Source organism: Pseudochaenichthys georgianus, chromosome 20, assembly GCF_902827115.2.
Source record: "Pseudochaenichthys georgianus chromosome 20, fPseGeo1.2, whole genome shotgun sequence".
NCBI classification, from domain to species: domain Eukaryota; kingdom Metazoa; phylum Chordata; class Actinopteri; order Perciformes; family Channichthyidae; genus Pseudochaenichthys; species Pseudochaenichthys georgianus.
The window spans coordinates 18,272,082-18,295,441 of record NC_047522.1 but is presented as its reverse complement, the minus strand read 5'-3'; the positions used below and the strand labels follow the sequence as shown (position 1 = coordinate 18,295,441).

The 23,360-nt window shown below is 41.7% G+C and overlaps 1 protein-coding gene across 1 annotated transcript; it reads right to left on the bottom strand.

Moving 5' to 3' along the window:
- Positions 1-6: 6 nt before the first annotated feature.
- Positions 7-22,119, bottom strand: cip2a (cellular inhibitor of PP2A). The gene is made up of 22 exons (XM_034108774.2): positions 22,031-22,119; positions 21,655-21,757; positions 20,584-20,731; positions 19,959-20,071; positions 17,298-17,392; positions 17,118-17,214; positions 16,141-16,263; positions 13,486-13,631; positions 9,078-9,153; positions 7,783-8,010; positions 7,097-7,259; positions 6,869-7,016; positions 6,645-6,744; positions 6,160-6,278; positions 5,765-5,933; positions 5,399-5,473; positions 5,197-5,307; positions 4,544-4,740; positions 2,379-2,492; positions 2,182-2,264; positions 456-595; positions 7-328 (listed from the first exon to the last, which is right to left on the bottom strand). Exons 2-22 carry the CDS (start codon positions 21,754-21,756, stop codon positions 182-184), a joined length of 2,694 nt encoding a protein of 897 aa, XP_033964665.1. The 5' UTR covers position 21,757; positions 22,031-22,119; the 3' UTR covers positions 7-181.
- Positions 22,120-23,360: the final 1,241 nt, after the last annotated feature.

Here is a 23,360-nt window from a genome sequence, read left to right as displayed (position 1 = left end):
GCCAACAAGAATACAGATCCATTATTTATTTACCAGACATTAAAAACAGACATACAAATATTTAATGTCACTTAGTTTAGTATATTTGATTAATTTTGTTTGTTTTAAAAATGTTAAATCATAGTCCAGTTTTAAAAAGTCCATCATGTTCCAAGATCACTCATCTGCTTGCTGTTTGCAGTCAGAGCGACAGGTTGACTTCGTTCTTCTGCTTGGCGCCACTCAGGCTGTGGATCATGGCGATCATGGAGGAGTGTTTGTTCAACTCGTCCTCCTTCTGCTTCAGCTTCGTCGCCAAAGTGCTCTTCTGCATCTCCAGAGACGACGCCTGAGAGACAGGGAAGGTTCAGAGAAGAGGAGCGTCAACTCTTACAGCTGTGTGTGGACACAGATCCATCTCAACATTTGAGTCTGACGTGGTGAATATCTCTTTCTAACAGATGTATCAAAATCACCTTGATGCTGGCGTCCTTCCTGGCCTGCTCCGTCTTGTTCAGCTCTTTCCTCAAAACGTCCACCGTCTCCTCCAGATCTCTCCTCTCTTGATCCTTCTCCTTCATCTTCTCCTCCTCGGCCCGCAGTGCACCTCGCAGACCTGACAGGAACCGACATTCAGGGAAGCGTTAGAGATGAATGCTGGGAGTTGAGATCCCACGTTTACCAGGCTTTCCTCAAATCTGCTCTGGGTATAGTAATAACACCTGGAGGAGGATCTGTGTGCTTTTCTATTTGCCTGTTCTGCAAACATCATTAACAAAAAACCTCACTGTAAAAGATAGTCTTAACCAGGGCTATTCAATTAGTTTGGAATGGGGGCCGGTTGATGAAAATGATCCAAAGCAAGGGGCCGGGAAAAAGATGGCTTGAAATATGAGCAATCATATTAAGAGCTTCAGATACAGTAAATACTACAACAGCATAGTGGAGTGCATATATTGTGTTTAATTAAATGAAACCACATAGCCCCAAGGCCTTTACAGATCTAAATGGCAAGTTCATAACTCAGTAGGCCCACATATGAAGCTAATTTAACCATCAACATCATTTCATTTGATTTAATTTAGGTGAAATGATCTAATCATTCACGCAGAGATGCATTAAATGACAGGAGTTGTCACTACAGTAGCTAGTAGGTGGGTTCGAAACCCGAGCCCGCCAAAGTTTTCAAACATTGTCTTCCCCTCTCTCAATGTAACACCCTCTCTGGAATAAAGGCACTCAAAAAAAAAAAATGTTGATTACTTTGAACTAGGGCCGGGACTTTAACGCGTTAATTAAGATTAATTAATTCCACAAAAATTCACGCATTTTAATCGCACTTTAATCGCACTTATTTTTGCACAGCGGAATGTTTCTCACTGGATGAGTTTCAGGCGTACCGATTATACTGGAGCACCAACTAACGTTCATGACTTCAGCATGGGACTTCAAACAACAACAAACCACGGTGAACAATAGTCAAACATGAACGAACAAGCTGATGAGACCGCTTTGGTCGGCCCCGTGGATGGGAAATTTTGTTTTAAAAAACGGACGGATGGAAGCGTCGACAAGAGCACGGTTGTGTGCAAATTATGCAAAAAAGAATGTGCATATCACCGCAGCACATCAAGCCTAAAGTATCACCTAAATGCAAAGCATGTAGCAGCTAGCGTGGACGTTAGCCCGACTCCGAGTGCAAGGAACCACACCCTGACCCAACCCACACTCAACCAGATGACTGGTTTCAGGGCCAGGATAAGTAAGTCCACGTCTGAGAAAATAACCAACTCCCTGGCTCACTGGATTGCACTCGACTGTAGACCACTTGGAGTAAAATCCATGTGAAAATGGCTTCTCACTGTTCTCAGGTCAAATATGTATATTTGATTAAAAATGCGATTAATTTCGATTAATTAATTTTTACACCCAAACGTTCACCCACTGCCTGCTGTAACAGTTATACAAATGGAATAAAGACAGGAGAAAATCTGCTTTATACAATTAATAAATTCTGCAGCTGTTGTTAAAAATAAATGTAAGGTATGTTTATGGTGAGAAATCCTGGAGAGAAAAAAAGAATATATAGGATAAATACCTAATACCACAATTTAAAAAGTTTTATAAAAAATATTTAAAGACAATTATATAAAATGTATTATATTTATTCATGCAATTAATTTAAGTTAATGTTAGACCCACCTGTGATGTCGCTGTTCTTCTGCTGTAGATCTGCACGGAGAGATCTGATCTCCTGCTCTCTCTCCTCCAACACTGACGCCATCCTGAGAGACACACGCAAAATTTAGAGAGGGTGCTAATACCTGAACCTTTGAACACAAGGTAACTTCTAGGAGTAACTTTGAGAGAAGAAAGATGCAGATGTGTGTGTGTCTTACTTTTCGTGCTGCAGTGTCAGAGCTTCCTGGTTCTTCCTCAGAGTGTCGCTCTGTTTGGTGAGCGAGATGTGAGCGGCCTGCAGCTCCTTCAGCAGACGCTCGCTCTCGTTAAACCTGCACAGATCTACCTGTTAGGTACTTAAAGAGACTGAACATTCCAGAAAAACAAATGAGGCTAAAACAGGGTTTCGGTTTAAACCAAATTCAATGAAAGATTATAAAACCACATTGAATACAATCAAAGATTCAAAGGTTTTAATGCACATAAGCTACAGTGTAGAAATGGCTAATAATCTTATGTCCCGAGCTCCTCCAACAATGCAACATAAGACATAAAACAGTAAAACTTCAAAAAATATATATGACTACAATACAATGATGATTCCAAATATATTTAAGTGAATCATTGATACTTATTAGGGGTCGACCGATCGGCTTGGCCGATTATCGGGGCCGATATTCCGCATTTGACCGATTATCGGTATCGGCCTTTTTTTTTATCAAATTGCCGATAAAACTTTGGCTCTGATGCGGCCGTTTCTCTGGCTGCAGTCACCACTCTGTGTACACGAGCAATGTCCCGCCCACAGCGCTATCTGATAGGCCATTACTGAAGATTTTCCAGGCAGGAGCCAGCCAGAGAGGCGGGACCTTCTCAGATTACAGGCAGGTGCGAAAGAACGCAGACACAGACTGAAGCAAGCAGCAGCGCTGAGCGGCAGAGCCGAAGTTCAATAAACATCCCTATCCCCTATGCTGAAGTTGCAAAAACACCACGATTTTATGATCCAATCTATCAGTTTCCCAGTTACACAGGGACGCGGGAAGTCAGTCAGAGTTGGGGGTGCGTGCAGCGTCTCGCAGCGGAGTAACTGTGGTGCGGAGGGGGGGGGGGGGAGGGGCTGCGAGTGGAGTCTCGCAATTTTTCAGGTTGATATGTGAAGCTCATTAGCTAGCCAACATGTAAATGTTTAGCAACATATTAGAAGTGAGGCTACTAGACTAACGTTAGGTCTACTGTAATAGCCTCACTTTTAATAGTTTGCAAAACATTAGCTAGCACTAGTGTTTTGCAGTTGCTAGCAGTTTATTGGGATGTTATGCTAGATAGACAGATATAATAAATTAAGCATTAATGTTAGTTAAGCATGTCAGCCTGCAGCCCCACTTCTTGTCTCTTTCTCTAACTCATTGCAGATGACTGCACTAAAGAAAAGGGCACAGAGAGGAAACCAGTTGTAAGATGTTTAAAAGTTAATTAAACATAATATATGCTTAAATGCATTTCAAAGAAGTTGTGTTGAGTTGTGTTGGAGTTTGTGTTATTCTACATTTTGACACCAAGATTTTCTGATTTTACTGCAAATGTATATCGGTTCCAAATATCGGTTATCGGTCTCCTTGATTACTAATAATCGGTATCGGTATCGGCCTTGAAAAAGCCATATCGGTCGATACTATAATACTTATAACTTGTATTTTGTTAGTACTTCCCAAGTGCATAACACAGTAATTCCTAGAAATATAATTAATCTAAAATCAGATAAGTGGCTAAAAATTGATAGATTGATTTCACTAATTTATAAGAAAGTAATGAAATCAATTAAAGACCTGACTTCGAAACCACATATCATTTAAATAATTTTGTAATACTACTGCTCGAAAATTATCCTGAAAAAAAGCCCAGTAATAATAATAATAATTCCTTATATTTATTATAACGCTTTTCCAGAGCTCAAGGCACTTTACAAATACACATTACACACATATCATACATGTAACGGTCATGTACTGTGGACAATACCCACAGGAGCAAATTCGGTCTTGCCCAAGGACACAACCCCCAACGCCCCCTTGATCTGATGATCAACGCACAGCCCACTGCGCCACTCCGCCCCAGTAGAGACACAAAGGCTTACAATTATTTAATAAGAGTATGAGTTTATTGATATCTGTATCGGACGTAGTTGTCAGAACTTCCAAAAATCAAAGTAAAGTAATCCCTAGTTATAACTAAAAATGTAATCAATTTCAGCTTTAAGTTTATTTAAGCCTTTGCTAAAATCAAAATACTTTTATAAGTTACAAGAAAAGGTCTTGAATGTAATATTTTTTGTCAAGCCCTGCAGATATTCTGAATCTGTTGTGTTTGTCCTGCCTCGTACCTGTTGAGCAGGGCGTTGTAAGCTCCTTTGAGGCTCTGGTGCTCCTCTGAGTCCTTCTGCAGCCGGCCGTTGTGCTGCAGCAGCTCCTCCATGTCGGCCTTGCATCGCTCCACCTCCAGCACCTGGCCGCTCAGCTCCGACTGCAGATCCTCCCGCCGACGCTCCGCCTCCTTCAGCAGGCAGCCCAGCTTACAGGCCTGCACACAGAAGCACATCGAGAACCATGATGAGAACATTTAGGCTGTTAATGCTGAAACTGACCAGTGCTGTGGTGTTGCATGTCATATTCAAAGTAAGTATAAATAAAGATAATTCTGAGCATTGTGATATCTGGCAAGAAACCTCGGAGGAAATCACATAAACCAGAAAAAAATATATATTCTCACAATTAAGAGACTGGAAGAGAGTAAATGTTTGCCTTTTTTGCTTTATAAGGCTGGGAAATGATTTATTAATCATCTAAATAGTTGCAAAAGTATTTTCTGTCGATTAACTTTTTGATAAATCAACTTATTCTTTCAGCTCTACTTACAAAAAAGTTGCAGGTTTAACTGAGGAACGTAAGGGTAAGGCTTGTTTAACATGAGCGTGTGTGTGTGTGTGTGTGTGTGTGTGTGTGTGTGTGTGTGTGTGTGTGTGTGTGTGTGTTTTACCTCTGCTTCAGCCTGAGCTCGTTGGAAGCGATACTGAGCGATGAGACGGTCGGCCTGAGACAGAGCGAGAGCCTTGGCCTCCAACAAGTCCTGCAGACGACTCTCCTTAGACTGACACAGAGAGATAGAACTGTTGGAAAAACTGAGCCAAACAATAAATGTTAATGTGAAAATATAATTTAATATTATAAAACATACTGACCGCGAACGCTGAGAGCTTCTGTTCATAAACATCTATGATGTCCGACACATGGGAGTCCTTCACCTGTTCCTGCAGCTACAAATAACAACAGGTGAATAATGCTTTTCACTTTATTTTTATACTGAAACAGTTATAGGTTGCAACTGCTGGCTACAGTATTAATTATATGTTGTTTATAAAAAAGAAACCACTTTTTTTCTTGTATAAATAAATGCAAAAATGTTGAAGTCAAGAAAACATGTTCTGTAAGACCCTTTTCTAATGAATTTGTCCTACAACAACTTTTAAGAAAATCAAGTTTAACACTAAAATCAGATATACAGTATGGGTGCTTTCCTAACACATGCACACAGACACACACTTCACCTCTAAGCCGTTCTGTATCCTGTCAGCCAGACAGTAGACGCTCCTGCTCGATCCACAGGAAGAGTCAAGGATGCTGGAGGGCGGGCCTTCCTGCACAGCGACACGTTTGACGGACAGCTCAGACTCCCGCTGGCGATAGGCGTTGTTGGCAGCCATACTTTCTCCCAGACTTGAGAAATATGGTTGGATTAGTACAGGTGACTGGCATCTAAGCATAACAACAAGATGCTACAACAAGCTGAAAACCAAAACCCGGCATTAAATCATAAATGAAAGATCTTATTTTCAGTTTATTTTTGCAGACTGTTGTTTGGTGATTAATGAAATGTTTTTAATAAACCTGAGCGGCTTCATATTCGTAACATAAATATGTTTTTTTCCAGCAAGAGACTCACACCAGAGAGGGGAAGTCTGGGAGAGGAGTAGCCTCAAACAGCAGAGAGAGTCCTGTCTGGACTCGCTCTCTGTGGTGGGACGTCAGAGCCAGAGAGAGAGGGGTCACGATCCTCTGGTCCTGGAGGATAAACACAGAGAATGAGAGGGCAAAGAGAAAACACAGAAACCTGCACTCAGTCAACCACCACATGCTCCGACTACATGAATACATATCTACAGTTTCTGATGGACAAAAACATTTCCAAATGTCACCTTGGATTCAGGGAAACTGAACGTGTGTGTGTGTGTGTGTGTGTGTGTGTGTGTGTGTGTGTGTGTGTGTGTGTGTGTGTGTGTGTGTGTGTGTGTGTGTGTGTGTGTGTGTGTGTGTGTGTGTGTGTGTGTGTGTGTGTGTGTGTGTGTGTGTGTGTGTGTGTGTGTGTGTGTGTGTGTGTGTGTGTGTGTGTGTGTGTGTGTGTGTGTGTGTGTGTGTGTGTGTGTTTACCTGTAACATCCGGTAGAAGCTGGTCTCCATGTCCTTCACCTGCTGTCTCAGTTTGCTCATTAACTCCAGAGTCTTCAGCAGAGCGTCTGCATACACCTGGCTGGAACACACAACTTTAACTCCTTCTCCTAAAACTGCAATTATAAATCTCATTTTTTGTTTATGACATGAACACGAAATAAAGCATTTTAAAATTGTGATTCAAAGCGGCAGCCGCCACTAACCTGAGATCATTGTCAGAGCCGGGGGGGTGGCAGTTGAAGGAGCTGTTGCTGTGACAACAGGAGAGGAGGGACTCGACCTGCGTGAGGCAGAGTTGAGTGCTCACCTGTCGGGACACCAGACACCTAGTGGAGTCCTCGGCACACAGGAGTGCAGGAGTTAAGGCTTTAAAAACAAACACAACACAGAGCAACACAGAAATACAGAGCAGACTGACATGTGAAGGATATTGAGCAGCAGGCTGGTGACGTGTGTGATGCGGTGGCACTGTTTCCTGAGGTGAGCGTCCCCCTGCGCAGCTTCGAGGCCCCTCAGGAGCCCCAACAGGACGGGTAGCAACATTTCTACGAAGCGCAGCACACACTCAGACACACTCTCCGCTCCCAACGCCTCCTGCACGCAGAGGCGATAACATGGAGAGGAAGAGAAAGAATTATCAAATGTTAAGCTGTTATTAACAGCCTTATTTTCTTAAAGGTCACCTACTATGCAAAATTCACTTGTTCATGTCTTTTATACATAACCATGTGTCCCCTCTGAGTAAAGAAATTCTGAAAGTTTCAGGAAAAAAGATTCGCAAATTTTTTGTCCTGATCCATTTATATAAAAACCTGTCTGAAAATGAGCTGATCAGATTTTGGCCGCTTTATGATGTCATAACGATGTTTTGGCTTGTGTACCCATTAGCCAATCAGCAACCAAGGTAACCCCCTGGGTTAGGGTTAATCTGACTGGTTTGACCATAATTCAGTGCTTTGCTGTAGAAAGGAGTATTATGGCTAAGGAACTGTTTTAAATGTTTTAATTTCACTGTACTACTCCTCTTACTATCTTTTTAGATGTTGGTCAAACCACTACAACATGCTGCCGACTCAAACCTCTCAGTATTAAATGTGTCCCTGTAGAGTTGCCGTACCTCCAGCAGTTCGTTCAGCAGCTGCAGGGCCTGCAGGGAGCAGGACTCGGCGCCCTCCACAGGCAGGCTCAGCCACTGCACCAGGGCCAGTCCCGTCTCTGTTTTGCGTCCCCCGTCCAGCCCGAGGCCTGCTGTTCTGAGTTTGGGCGCGGCGGGTTTGAAAACCACCTCACACAGCAGAGAACGCAGCCCAGAGATGCTGCACATGGCCAGGAGGAGCTCCAGCACCTGCAGACAATGCAAACAACACAAGATCCAATTGAAACTAAATGTTAGTTCTAGCGATAATACTGACAACTTATAATTAACTATTGTACATCATTTTTTTTTATCAGATGCAGAAAACTTTAGTTATCCTCGATTAATTGGGTATTAATATATTAAGATAAATAAAAAATAGAAGTTAAATGTACAGTTAAACATAAGAAGCCATTTTAGTATTTTCATTACAGAAACAACACCAACGGCTCAAGGCTTTCAATATCATCTATTCCTCTATCATCATCTTTTAATATTTAAGGTTATTTTCCTTGTTTTTAAAGCTCCCAATAGGTTGGGTATTGCCTACGTTTCTCACTCTGGTTTTGTTATCCTTTTTTATAATCCTCCTACTGCCTTTTAAAAAAAACACAACTTTTAATCACAAGAACATGAGCAGCGCTGCTTTTTTTTTAAACGATGCTGCAAAACCTCTCAACTCCCCCATCTTCCTCTTTATTTCCTGTGGTTGCTCTACTGTCCTCTAAGAGAATAAAAAAAGACTTTAACCTTAACCTTTGAGTTTGTACAGACGCAATCTGAACTTTTGACAAACATGAAGAATGGCACATCATGGCAATGGCAATCATTCATCCATCATGATAACATCTTTGTTTATAGAGATGCTGGGGTTATTCTACTTGTTTTTAAAGCTCTTCATAATTTGGGACTGGCCTATATTGCTATAATGTTTTTATAATTTGTATAGCGCTTAGTATTTTCGAAAACACAGAATCAGACACATAATAAGAAAATGGGCAGAGCATAGTTTTTTTAAACTATGCTTCAAAATGTACCGTCACTTACTGTCACTGTTATTTCCTGTCACTGCTGTACTGTGCTCTATTTAGAAAAGGCTCACTCTATTACCACTACAATACAGTGGTTACTGCATAGTTTCACATATGATTAGTTGCACCACATAAAAGTTAACCATCAAAAACAACAACTGACACATTTTAGCCATCGAGGATGCTTTTAGTGTCCATTTGTGCAGTGGTTAAATACAGATATACAGAATAATGTGTCAAATGCACCTTTGCTGCAGAGTCAGGGTCCTTCGATTGCAGCAGTCCTAACACTTGAGACACACATGCTGAGAAGTGCTGATACCTTCAAATGGAAAACAAATGGTTTCAGTTCACAGTCAGGTGGTCAACGGAGGATGAAGCAGTGTGCAACTCGATTTTGACAGGATAACTGTTGACTTCTAGAATTGTGTGAGTAACATTCTGTTTTTAGACTTCTCTGTTTCAGTGTGTGTACTCTGTATAAATGCTCTGTAGTTGATCTGACTAAAATGTGTGATTTTAAAATCTCAAAACCGCTACAGTATCTGTCAGGCAGAAACTTGGGACACGTAATTTGACTGAAACCTTCAAACTGAACTAACTGACTGCTAGTTGGAGTCCTGCAGGAGTCACGAGGGAGGCAAAGAGGAGACAAATCTTACTTTGATTGAACTAGGTATCGCTGGTGTTTTTTTTTTGGTTTTTTTTGTGCCCCTCAGGCTATAATCATGTGTATTTTCTCCATTCCTGTTCATGTGTCTTCTCGCAATTATGACTGGCCCTGTGTATCTCGTAATCGATATAACCGGCCTGCTCTCGTCTATCCCACATGCTCCACTGAGATCCAACATCTAGTTTCAGGGGGCCTGTGGAACTGCCAGTCAGCTATTCCTAAGGCCGACTTCATCTCTGGCTACGCCTCCCTGCAGTCTCTGGATTTCCTTGCTCTCACTGAGACCTGGATTACTCCATCCAACACATCCACCCCAGCAGCTCTCTCCACAGCATATTCCTTCTCCCATACACCCAGACCCTCTGGCAGAGGAGGTGGCAGTGGTCTCCTGCTCTCTCCCAAATGGAGCTTTTCCCTCTTCAAGCTACCTAACTTCACTCCTTCCACCTTTGAATTCCATGCCGTCACGGTAACCCATCCTATACAATTAACCATTGTTGTTCTCTACCGTCCACCAGGCGCCTTGGGGGACTTCTTGGAGGAATTAGATAATCTCCTCTCACACATCCCTGAAACTGGCCCTCCCGCTGTACTTCTCTGAGACTTCAACCTCCAGACGGGGAAGATAGCTGAACCAACATCTCTTTTAACCGCCTTTGCTTTCTCACTCTCTCCGTCCCCACCAACTCATAAAGCTGGCAATGTCCTTGATCTCATATTCTCAAGGAACTGCTCTACTTCTAACCTCTCTGTAAACTAGAGTTGCCAGAAACTGACCATGATCAAAATCGATTATTCGGCAGCCCTGGCGAATAATAATCGATTATTCGACCGTCCCCCCGTCCCCCCCCCCTCCCGCGGGAGAGAAAAGAAAAAAAACTCAGACAAAAGGAATTCCGTTGTTTTCTTTACTGGAACATGTTTAACAGTACAAACAACAAACATGCACGCATGTCATCACAACGACGTGGCCTTGAAGTGAAGTTGGTAATGGCCGGCTGCTAAGTCTTTCTCTGTAACCTCTTTGGCGTGCTTCGCACTCAAATGCGAACGCATTGTTGAGGTTGAGCTGTGATAGACCAACGTCTTTTCGCAGAGCTTGCATTTAACTTCCTTTGGACTTGTACGTTCCAAGTAGTTCCACGAGGAGGAACTCTTTTTACCTGTCGCTTTGTTCATCTTTAGTCGCACGTGTGAGGGAGAGGGGGGGTGGGGACGGGGGCGGTGTGTAGCGTGCTGCAGCAGCAGTCTGCTCTGCACGTAGGCTTCCTCCAAGTTTACAGTAAAACAAACTGGTGGTGTGACCAATGGCCATTTACAATTATTAATACTATTACTATTATTAGCATTAGTCTATATTTTGGTTGAAACTAAGCCAGAAAAAAAAAAACATAAATAATAATAAAAAAATATATAAATAAAATCGATTTTTAAAAATAATATTCGATTGTGGAGACTGTAACGAATATTCAAATAATCGAATAATCACTGGCATCCCTACTGTAAACCCGCTCCACACATCCGATCACTTCTTCATTTCATTCTCTCTACCCCTTTCCAAACATAACAAACTAATCTCTTCTCATCCTGCACCTGTCCGCCGTAACCTTCGTTCTCTCTCCCCCTCTACCTTTGCCTCATCGGTGCTCTCAGCCCTCCCTTCCTCTGACTCCTTCCAACTCCTGCCTCCAAACTCTGCTGCAGAAACTCTCCTCTCTACTCTCTCATCCTCTCTGGACTCTCTCTGTCCTCTCACATCTCGGCAGGCTCGTCAGTCCCCTCCTGCTCCCTTGCTAAATGACGCACTGCGTGCTAATAGAACCATCCTTCGGGCAGCAGAGCGGAAATGGTGTAAATACAAACACCATGACGACCTCCTAACCTATCAGGCTCTCCTCTCCTCTTTCTCTGCTTCGTCTCTCAGGCAAAAAGCACTTTCTTTCAAGACAAGATCCAATCTTCCTATTCCAATCCCAAAAAACTATTTTCCATCTTCTCCACCCTCTTGGACCCTCCCAAAGCCCATTCCCCTCCTACCTTCTGTCAAGCAACTTTGTTAACCACTTTGAAAAAAAGGTTGATGATATTCACTCTTCTTTTTCTGACTCACCTTTACTCACCGCTGGATCACCAGACCCTCCTTTCACCCACACACTAACCTCCTTTCCCCCTCTCTCTCCAAGTGAGGTTCTTACCCTCATTACCTCTGCCCGCCCTACCACCTGTCCTCTGGACCCTATCCCCTCAAACCTCCTTCAGACTATCGCTCCTGATATTCTACCGTTTCTCACCCATTTCATCAACAATTCTCTAACTTCTGGTCACTTTCCAAACAGTCTCAAGGAGGCAAGAGTAAACCCTCTCCTAAAGAAACCCACTCTCAACCCTTCTGATGTTATAAACTACAGGCCTGTCTCTCTCCTCCCGTTCCTGTCTAAAACACTTGAACGCGCTGTCTTTAAACAACTCTCCTGTTATCTCCATCAGAACAACCTTCTGGATCCGCACCAGTCTGGTTTCAAGGCAGGTCACTCCACAGAAACTGCCCTCCTTGCTGTCACTGAGGAACTGCACACTGCTAAAGCAACCTCCCTCTCCTCTGTCATCATCCTTTTGGACCCGTTTGCTGCATTCGACACGGTGAACCATCAGATCCTCCTTCGCACTCTCAAAGAACTTGGAGTTTCAGGCTCTGCACCACCTCATACCTCAAAGACCGTACCTACAGGGTTACTTGGAGACGGTCGGAGTCCGACCCTTGTCAATTAACTACAGGGGTCCCTCAGGGCTCTGTTCTTGGTCCCCTCCTCTTCTCCTTGTACACAAACTCGCTCGGATCAGTCATTAGCCCACATGGTTTTTCATACCACTGCTACGCTGACGACACCCAATTAATTCTGTCCTTTCCCCGCTCAGAGACCCAGGTCGTCGCACGCATCTCTGCTTGTCTAGCTGACATCTCTCAGTGGATGTCTGCTCACCACCTCAAGCTCAACCTTGACAAGATTGAACTGCTTTTCCTTCCGGGAAAAGATTGTCCCACTCTTGACCTGACAATCAACATCGGCACCTCTGTTGTTTCCCCGACTCAGACTCAGACTGCAAGGAATCTGGGTGTGATCCTAGATAACAAACTGTCCTTCACTGCAAACATCGCTGCTACAACCCGCTGCTGCAGATACACTCTTTACAACATTAGGAGTATACGTCCCCAGCTGACCCAGAAAGCGACGCAGGTTCTGGTCCAGGCTCTCGTCATCTCACGCCTAGACTACTGCAACTCCCTCCTGGCTGGTCTACCTACATGTGCCATCCGACCTCTGCAGCTCATCCAGAATGCAGCGGCTCGTCTGGTCTTCAACCTTCCTAAATTCTCCCACACCACTCCGCTCCTCCGCTCCCTTCACTGGCTTCCGGTAACTGCTAGAATCCACTTCAAGACAATGGTACTTGCGTACCATGCTGCGAATGGATCTGGCCCTTCCTACATCCAGGACATGGTTAAACCGTACACCCCAGCACGTGCACTCTGCTCTGCATCAGCCAAACAGCTCGCTGCACCCGCACTGCGAGGGGGGCCCAAGTTCCCATCAGCAAAAACACGTGGGTTTGCTATCCTGGCTCCAAAATGGTGGAATGAGCTCCCCATTGAAATCAGGACAGCAGAAAGCTTACACACCTTCCGGCGCAGACTGAAAACTCATCTCTTTCGACTCCACTTCGAGCGATAGAATTACTAACAAAGCACTTATATACTAATAAAGGACTGGCTTATCTAAAGCCAGTTGAGTAGCACTTGAAATGTGTTGGCTCTATGAAACCTGATGTACTTATATGATTCTGTTTTCTTCAAGTTTGTATTTTGTTGGTCGAACGCACTTATTGTAAGTCGCTTTGGATAAAAGTGTCAGCTAAATGCAATGTAATGAAGCAAACACTGTGGTGAATCGCTGAACATGACAAAACGGCGTGTGCTCGTACCGGGAAAGGTGATCTGCGATCTTAGGGTTTCTCAACAAGTCCACCAAAAGGTCCACAGAGTATTTTCTGGTCAGAGTGCCGTCACCGTTCACGATGATGTTGAACACGAGCTGGAAAGTCTGGTGGATGTTTTTTGCATCAAAGAGCTGCGGGAAAAATACACATTATTAAGCACATAGCACAACATAATAGCTATTATTGTTTGTTACTACAATAAAAAGGGTTGCTAAGTGCTGATAGGCTTCAACAGGATTGAATGCAAAATGACAAAATATATGTAACTGCAACAACAACAAAATTGGTTTAGTTTAGTTTATTTATTTATAGTGTCGTGGACAATCCCCATCGATGAACTGTCACAAAAACAGTAAATGGAGCAGCTTTAGCCAACATGGCTCATTTCCAGCTGTTGTCCCCGGCCAGATGGTAATAGACACCCTTAGAATCACAATATATCAACAGCATTAGTTATAAAAAAATATAAAATGAAAAAAGGATGAAAGACAAGTAGATACAGGGGAAAGGGACAAGAAGATACAGGCGAAAGGACAAGTAGATGCAGGCGAAAGGACAAGTAGATACAGGCGAAAGGACAAGTAGATACAGGCGAAAGGACAAGAAGATACAGGCGAAAGGACAAGAAGATACAGGCAAAAGGACGAGTAGATACAGGCGAAAGGACGAGTAGATACAGGCGAAAGGACGAGTAGATACAGGCGAAAGGACGAGTAGATACAGGCGAAAGGACGAGTAGATACAGGCGAAAGGACGAGTAGATACAGGCGAAAGGACGAGTAGATACAGGCGAAAGGACAAGAAGATACAGGCGAAAGGACGAGTAGATACAGGCGAAAGGACAAGTAGATACAGGCGAAAGGACAAGTAGATACAGGCGAAAGGACAAGTAGATACAGGCGAAAGGACAAGAAGATACAGGCGAAAGGACAAGTAGATACAGGCGGAAGGACAAGAAGATGCAGGCGAAAGGACAAGTAGATACAGGCGAAAGGACAAGAAGATACAGGCGAAAGGACAAGAAGATACAGGCAAAAGGACAAGTAGATACAGGCAAAAGGACAACAAGATACAGGCGAAAGGACGAGTAGATACAGGCGAAAGGACAAGTAGATACAGGCGAAAGGACGAGAAGATACAGGCGAAAGGACGAGAAGATACAGGCGAAAGGACGAGAAGATACAGGCGAAAGGACGAGTAGATACAGGCGAAAGGACGAGAAGATATAGGCGAAAGGACAAGAAGATACAGGCGAAAGGACGAGTAGATACAGGCGAAAGGACAAGTAGATACAGGCGAAAGGACAAGTAGATACAGGCAAAAGGACAAGTAGATACAGGCGAAAGGACAAGTAGATACAGGCGAAAGGACAAGTAGATACAGGCGAAAGGACAAGTAGATACAGGCGAAAGGACAAATAGATACAGGCGAAAGGACAAGAAGATACAGGCGAAAGAACAAGATACAGACGAAAGGACAAAATACAGGCGAAAGGACGAGAAGATACAGGCGAAAGGACGAGAAGATACAGGCGAAAGGACGAGAAGATACAGCGAAAGGACAAGTAGATACAGGCGAAAGGACGAGAAGATACAGGCGAAAGGACAAGAAGATACAGGCGAAAGGACAAGAAGATACAGGCGAAAGGACAATTAGATTTATCTGCAGTTTGCTGTAACAACGTTCATTCTAGGACTAATTAAGTATTTCTGTTTATCAAGATTTTGCTTAATCTGGGTGAAAGGATAGGATACTAGTGGTGCATGATAATTATCGGCCCGATATTAGGAATTATGACGTCATCCCGATAAAACCGATAAAAGTATTAATAGCCCTGATAATATACAATATATTTTTTGGGTAAAAAAAAAAGAAAAAAATACTGCGGTGTGGGTGGATTGGGATGAGGGGCGCTTGTTTTCACTCGGCTCCTCCCATTTTGCCAGTACTGTGGTATTAGTGGTTTAGGAAGAGGGGAGTTTTTCACAAATCCAGCGCTCCCTAACTCATGCCTGGCTGTGACGTAAATGGCGTGCAGCCGTGAAGCCAGGACAGTAAACAAACATGTCGTCGGTAGTATGGGACTATTTCAAAGTTAGATAGTTCGCTTGCTATTTGTATTAACAAATGCAATGCAGAAGTTCCACGAGGAGGGAAAAAGGCAACGAGCTATAATACTTCCAACCTGATTAGTCACCTGAAACATCGCCATCGCTACGATGGTGTGTTAAAAGCATACGAAGACGCCTGCGCTGCTAAACTAGCGGCGAATCCAAAGCCAGCTGCAAAGGCACCGGGGCTTTTACCTATCGACGAGGCTTTTGAAAAAGGCACTTTATTTGGGAAAATAAATACGGTCACTTTGAAGAGTCAAAACTGTTCTTGGCTTTGTTTTGTTCATAGTAGTAATGCTCATGTCATTTGCTCACTACTAGTCTTTTTTTTACCACCAGGTGTGCAAAAACTACAGGTACATTTAATATATATATATATATATTATATTATTATCGGTTATCGGTATCGGTCTTGAGAAGCAGGAAGTTATCGGTATCGGTTTCAAAAAACCAATATCGTGCATCCCTATAGGATACATTTGAAAATATACATGTGAGCTCTCAGTATTGAGTATGTCACGCCTACCTTCTCTCCAACCTTCTCATTTAGAGTGAGGCTGGCCAGGATGGACAGCGTGAAGACGACCACCGTCAGACTGTTGTGAGCCAGGAAGTTGATCAGAGTGCGGTAGAATGGCTTCACGTTGTCCTGCAAGAATACACACAAACACATATTTACAAGATATCTAAAACTAGCCACAAACTGACGACCTTTATGTTTTGTGAAACTTTTGTCTGCCATGTTGAAATAGGTTTAGTCTATTATGTGGATTTGGAAGAAACACTTTAGTTACTGCTCAACAGATGACATGTATCTGATGAAAACCTTGTCATGGTTGTCAGGACTTGTGATGCCTTTTAAAAAATGGTTTTTTTTTTTAGATGCTTTGTGGTTGTTTATAGTTGTGTCAATGCGTCATCAGGCCATTTTTTCCTAAATAACCATCCAATTTCATGTCATTCAAACGCAACACGCATCAAATACTCTGTCTTTCTTGTCTAATGGCAGAGAGCACATATTCATTTTGTATACAAATGTTGGAGAAAAGTAAAGTAGAAGGTGGATAAATGGTAGTGATTCATAAAGTTCCTAGTCTACCTTACTGGCTGCATATCATGTTTTGTTACAGTAACGGTTTGAAATGATAGACAAAAGATATAACATTTATTAGAAATATTTGTCACTCTTTTTTTATTTAACTAACATCTAAAGAAGGTGTTTTTTGCAAACATGTTTGATAATGTATGTGAAATAAGTTGAGGAACATTCTCAGAGAAATAAGAGAATGAAATGCTGCAAAATACTATTACCTTTAACCAATTATAAATTAAAACTGTTCCTAATTAATTGTTGTCAATTGACTAATCAGTTAATCAAGTGATTGTTCCTCTATTCTACGCTCTACATACAGACACACTCTGTAACCCCCTAACTCTATTCAAAGCAATTCACATCTCTCTTTAACCAGACATCCTGTTTATTTCCTGTGTGCAGTCACTCACCAGAGACTTGATGTGGCTCTGCACCGAGTGGTTATCACGACAGACGTTAGCCATAAGTCCCAGGCATGGCATGATGATGTCCTCATTGTGAGACTGGCTAAGGGACCCAAAGTCAAACGGTTGGTGAAATGTCAAAAACACATCCTTCAATGAATCATACTTGGAGATGGTGGTTCTTACATGTTGGTCATTAAAAAAGCGATGAGCTCGTGAATGTAGTTTGTCGACTGGAAGATGCGAGTGTTGTAAGTAAGTTTCTGCAGCACCTGCAAACACTGAAGGACACAAAAGACAACATTACAATCAACTAGAGAATGCAATTCCTGAAGAAATTGCTAGTGGGAATGCTTTATGCTGAAAAGCTGACGCTAAACTGCTATGCTGCAATGTAATGTGTAAGAAGAAAGTGAAGAATTTAGATTGAAATGATACATGAACACTGGGGGCTTGAATGTGTGATGAGAGAAAAAGGCTTGGAAAAGCAGCAGAATATTTGAACTGTAAACTTTTGAACTAACTTGATGGTGACGGCATGCTAACGGCATTTGATGACATCCCATAATACGCTTAGATGCGTTGATGGCTGCATCGTTACCAAACCTGTGAAGTTTTGGGGCGTTTGGAGTATTTTCACTGAAGTTATGAGAAAGCCGCGTTTCAAGGCGAGCATTGTGTTGCCATGGCAACGGCATTTGAAGAAATCTCAAAACTGTCCTGTAGATGTATTCACGGCTGGACTGTTGGCACACATGTGAAGTTTGAGCACTTTTTGAACATTTTCATAGGAATTATAGCGACATCATGTTTTATGGCGAGGGATACGCACCCCTCGCCATAAAACATGATGTTTCCATGGAAACGGCATATGGTGAGATCTCAGATTTGGCGTAGAGCTGTTGAGGCATGGACCGGTGATATACAAGTGAAGATTGGGGGACGATTGGACCGTGTCGATTGGACTTACAGCCACATCGTGTTTCATGGCGAGTGGTCTGTCACCATGGAAACGGCATATGGTGAGATCTCAGATTTGGCGTAGAGCTCGTTGAGGCATGGACCGGTGATATACAAGTGAAGATTGGGGGACGATTGGACCGTGTCGATTGGACTTACAGCCACATCGTGTTTCATGGCGAGTGGTCTGTCACCATGGAAACGGCATATGGTGAGATCTCAGATTTGGCGTAGAGCTCGTTGAGGCATGGACCGGTGATATACAAGTGAAGATTGTGGGACGATTGGACCGTGTCGATTGGACTTACCACCACATCGTGTTTCATGACGAGTGGTCTGTCGCCATGGCAACGGCATTTGATGACACCCCATACTACGCTTAGATGTGTTGATGGCTGCGTCGTTACCAAACCTGTGAAGTTCTGGGCTGTTTGGAGTGTTTTCACTGAAGTTATGAGAAAACCGTGTTTCAAGGCGAGCATCATTTGAATAAATCTCAAAACTGTCCCGTAGATGTCTTCACGGCTGGACTGTTGGCACACTGCTATCTGGAGTCTGCTGCTCTGAGCATGTCAGTTGGAGCGATGACATCACCGTGTTCCATGACACAGGAGTATATTTGAACTAACGAGGTGTGCAGAGATCACAGGTTTCCATTGTTCTGAATGAGAGATAAACCTCTTACATGTGAACGTTTTGTGGAAGAACCGTAACAGATATCTGTGAAATTTCAAAACGTGAAGCATGTCAAAGAAGTTGAGTATCTGATGTGTAATTTTTGTGTACTTTCGGGTTAATAATGTGGCCTTTTTGGCAATTTAACTAAAGGTGTGCGGCTACTACCGTGAGGAAATATCAGCCTGAAATTACAATGGGCTTTATTGGAGGAATGTTGAATGCCTTTGTCACTTCATGCTCTCAAGAGGCATTTTGTTTAATTATTATTTTTCAAGCTACGAGATGTTTTCCTACGTTTGTCATGAAAAATTATGTCTCAGGAATATAGGGTTTGGGAATTAAGGTAGTTTAAAAAATATATATGAAGGCAAATCTCAACATTTTCTACCCTCTAGCTGTGACATCACGCACTCTAGTTAATGTTAAAAATCTGAAGAAAACCTCTTTAACAAGGTCTGAACAATGTTTAATATCTCTAAAAGTAACAATCAGATTTAAAAGTTGTTTTACACAAATAATGTCAGAAAGATGTGTAACATTTTAAAGTTGGAATGAGGTTTCTGAGTGAAAGTATGAAGAAACAGTTAGCAGTTGAAGTCGCATGAAGATTTTGAAGATTTTTCAAGTCTATATCAATGGAGAGTTTCTCCATTGACTTCAATGTTAAAAATGTTATGAATCATGGGATGTATCTCTGGAATTATGAAATGTATGAATGAGAAAAGTAATAGCCTCGATTCCCGACCGAGCTGAACGTTTTGATGTTTGAACGGAGTTTATGTGATGTTCAATGCAGGAGGAGACAGGGGTAGACATTAAGGGTCGGTGGAATTGTATTGTCACCGGCCCCACCATTGTAACCACTGGCCCGGAGCATTCGTCCAAACAAAATCAACTAATAATGAAGAGAATTAACACATTTGTTGCAATAATAATATATGCACTAACTACATTACTACAACATTTGAATCATCAGTTCTTCCTCATTTTTGTCAATTGTTCATATTTAGTTTATAAAAATAATTATATTGTTAGTCATTGTTAAAAAATGTCTGCTATTATTATGAGTATTATTATTTGTATAATGCGCTTTCTGTCTACTCTTCACTTACTTGTCAGCATAGGTCGGCATTGATGTACAGAGCCGACAGAAGACCTATGTGTGGACCCATGAGCGAAACATTTGACCAAATGCGGTAATGTTCTTACCTGCAGTACCAGGGGCTCCCCAGGTGTGGCGCTGTGGCAGTGGATGACAGACGCCAGGGTGCTGGTGAGGCTGTAGCTGCTGTGAAGAATCTCCCGACTGTCATCATCACAGGCTAGAGCAGCAGGTGGGAAGAAGGACAAAGATTTGTTTAGAAAAGGGCTGGATGTTCAGTTTCTGCCTCATGAATCACACGTATAACTGCTTTCTCCTTTTTTGTTTTTCAGTATGCATTTCATTGCATCTTGTGTTTTTCATTTTTGTATTTATGTTTTGAGTATGTGTATTTAATCTCTTCCAATTCTATTGTATTCTCGCTGAACTGCTAACGTTATAAGAATCATAGACGTCAAATCAAAGTGAAGAGTCATTGCTTTTACAAGGCAACATATGTGACTTTTTATTAATAACATGTGAGATTTAAACCAGCAGCAGAGAAAAGTGTGAGATCCTATTTGCATCTATATGACACCTATCATCTGTGTCAGAAAGATTTGACAAAAGTGTGTGGAACGCCAGCAAATCGGCAAAATAAATACGCTGGCTCCTGTTTCTCTGATGCCACCATGAAAACACTTACTTAGCTCATCGTGCATGTGGATGTTGATAAATGTGTCTGGTATGTACCTAGTTGTGCCAGCAGGGAGATGATGGAGCTCGTCATGTTGGGGCTGGTGTTTGGGTTTCCAGCCAGCTCCACCAGCCCGCTCACACACTCCCGGGGCAGAGCCTGACCCGAGGACAGCAGCTGGTCACACTTGAGGCCTGACACCTCCTGCAAACAACCACAAACACAACATGCACTCATAGGGACCTGCAACTTGTTATGTACACATGCAACATTTCAACCAACATTTAGTAAAGCCACAGCATCTCAGTTTGGCTTGTAATCACAAACTAAAGGCTAAAACCGAGTGTAATGTTATTAAGATAGTTTATACTCTTTTGTGAATCCAGGGACTTTGTCATGGAACTTAAAGCCATTTCCACAATTCCTTTATTCTTACTTTAATGTATAATATCCAAGAGTGGGTTAACAAAATACAAAAGAGGCAACTCTGTTACAAGTAAAAGTCCTGCAATCAATATGTTACCCAAGTAAAAGCACAAAAGTACTAGCATCTAAATATACTTAAAGCACCAAAAGTAAAAGCACTCATTATGCAGATTGGCCCATTTCTCAATCATATATTACCATATGTTTTGATTATAATTATTAAGGTATTGATGTGTTTAATACAGGTTTAATAAAGCTGGTAGAGGTGCAGCTAGTTTTAATGACTTCATTGACTGCAGGGTAGCTTCTGAATTGGACTCCAGGTTAGCTAAATCTGATGTAAGTGTTGATTATATTTCACATCATTAATCCAAATCAGAAAAGTAACTAAAGGTAGAAAATAAATGTAGTGGAGTAAAAGTTCACGATTTACCTCTGAATTTTAGAGGAGTAGATGTATAAAGTAGCATACAATGGAGATACTCAAGTAAAGTTAAGTACAAGTATTTCAAAATTGTACTAACGTACAGTACTTGAGTAAATGTATTGAGCTACTTTACACCACCGAAAATAGGCTTTTCTAACACAATATAAACAATACACACCCGAAAGCCAACCATGCTCCCTTGGTATTGGTGTGATGTTATATGTCTGTCATAAAGTGACATAAAATCCGATTATTTAAATAAATTCAGGCTCACCTCCACTTGTTTGTGTAGATGCGCTGCATTTTGAGCAGTCCTGCCGCCTCTGTACTGCTGGATAGCCAGCAACAGAGACTTTAAACACGTCGTCATGTCCATCCTGTTGAGCAAAAGTATGAACTATAGGGTTATAACAGTGAAACAACACATTAGCTCGCTTTCAAAGAGAAGTAACTGACGTTTTACACCTCCATCTTGAACCTCCAAGATGCTAACGGTAACACTAACGTTAGCTAACCAGCCCACCTAAGAGCTTTATAACAATAGAAAATGACACTAATAGAAAAATGGTTCAACATGTTTGGACTGCTGGATATATATTTCTAACTATTACATGAGTTATGGATGTGCTTTTGTGTGTATATCAGACTACCTGTGGTACTTCTTCTTCCCCAAGAAACATCAACAACAACCGGCAACACAGCTACTTCCTCCCGCGCTGAGCTTCGAACGGGAAAGGGACGGACCATGTCAAAAAGGGGAGGGGGGGCAAGGTTAACTCGACATTATAAAGGTTTTTATGATTTGTGAATGATATAAATGAACCAATCATATTATTTGAATACTGTACTATTAAATATGATGACATATGAAAGTGTAATGTGATTTTTGTTTTAAAAATTAAGTTAACTAAATATCAATTCCCCCCTTTTGTATGTATTGGGCGGGTACAGGCCAGGACACGTAACGTAAGGGGGCGTAACAACTACCAGACGCATAAAATAAAATACAAAGAGTGAAAGAAAAATATCATGAAAGAAAATAAATACATGAACAAAATATAACAAAATCATCACCAATTTACTTGTTCAGAGCAAGATCAGTCAGAATTCACCATTTTTAATTATTTATTTTTTACCAGATTTCTCAAGTAATTTATATATATTTGTGGTAAAAAATAATATATATAAATATATATAAATATATTTTTGCCATTTTTAAACAGAGACAGTAAATAAAGCGGTTCATGCTGAAAGGGTGTGTTGCTGTATGCCATTAACCTACATTTCTTCTTATTAAGAAGCTGACATATTTCCTACATAAACTGCTATTGGCTAATAATATCGGCCTGTTATCAGTGAGTCCATACAACCATAAACAAAATCATCGAACTTCAAATACAAATCTCATGAGTAGATACAAATGCTCTGCCAAGAACATGTGAGTGTCGAAGCATGTTTATGTCGGTGTGGCGAAAATGTGGTTATACTATGCATGTACTCTTGAAGCCCACCACTGAATTTGTTTGCTTTTTATCTTGTCTCTTTGCTGTTTTCTTTCTTGCACATAAACAGAAGCATGCATCTGCTTAAAATATGCACAAATCACCCATAATTACAAAAATAACCTCTTACTAGAATTATCCTTACAGTAAAACAATGAAAATGCCAAATGAAAACTATCTTTAAAATGTGTCGTGTGTTGGTATTGCAGGTGTGAAAGCAACAGGATGTGAAGTGATGTTTTTGTCCAACAGACAATGCAGAAGTGGTTTGGTTTGGTCTCTTTAGTATACTGATCTGCATACACTGAAATAAGGTTCTCAAGTCATATCTTAACATAATTCTGGGAAGTGAGGAAGTTCTCTAAAGTCTATGAGTTTCAGGTATGTTGTGTCTGCAAGAGGGATATTTTTACTGTAATTGCACATAAAACACCAAAGATTATACAGGTACAAAAGAAAATGGAATAGATTAGTATTT

Bases quoted from the DNA above. Each gene is read 5' to 3' on its own strand.
- cip2a (XM_034108774.2), bottom strand. From the start codon at position 21,756: ATGGACATGACGACGTGTTTAAAGTCTCTGTTGCTGGCTATCCAGCAG. The intron at 6,279-6,644 runs GTAAACACACAC...TTTATCCTCCAG, and splicing joins GCTTCTACCGGATGTTACAG to GACCAGAGGATCGTGACCCC. The intron at 329-455 runs GTGATTTTGATA...CCTGTCTCTCAG, and splicing joins GGAAGGACGCCAGCATCAAG to GCGTCGTCTCTGGAGATGCA.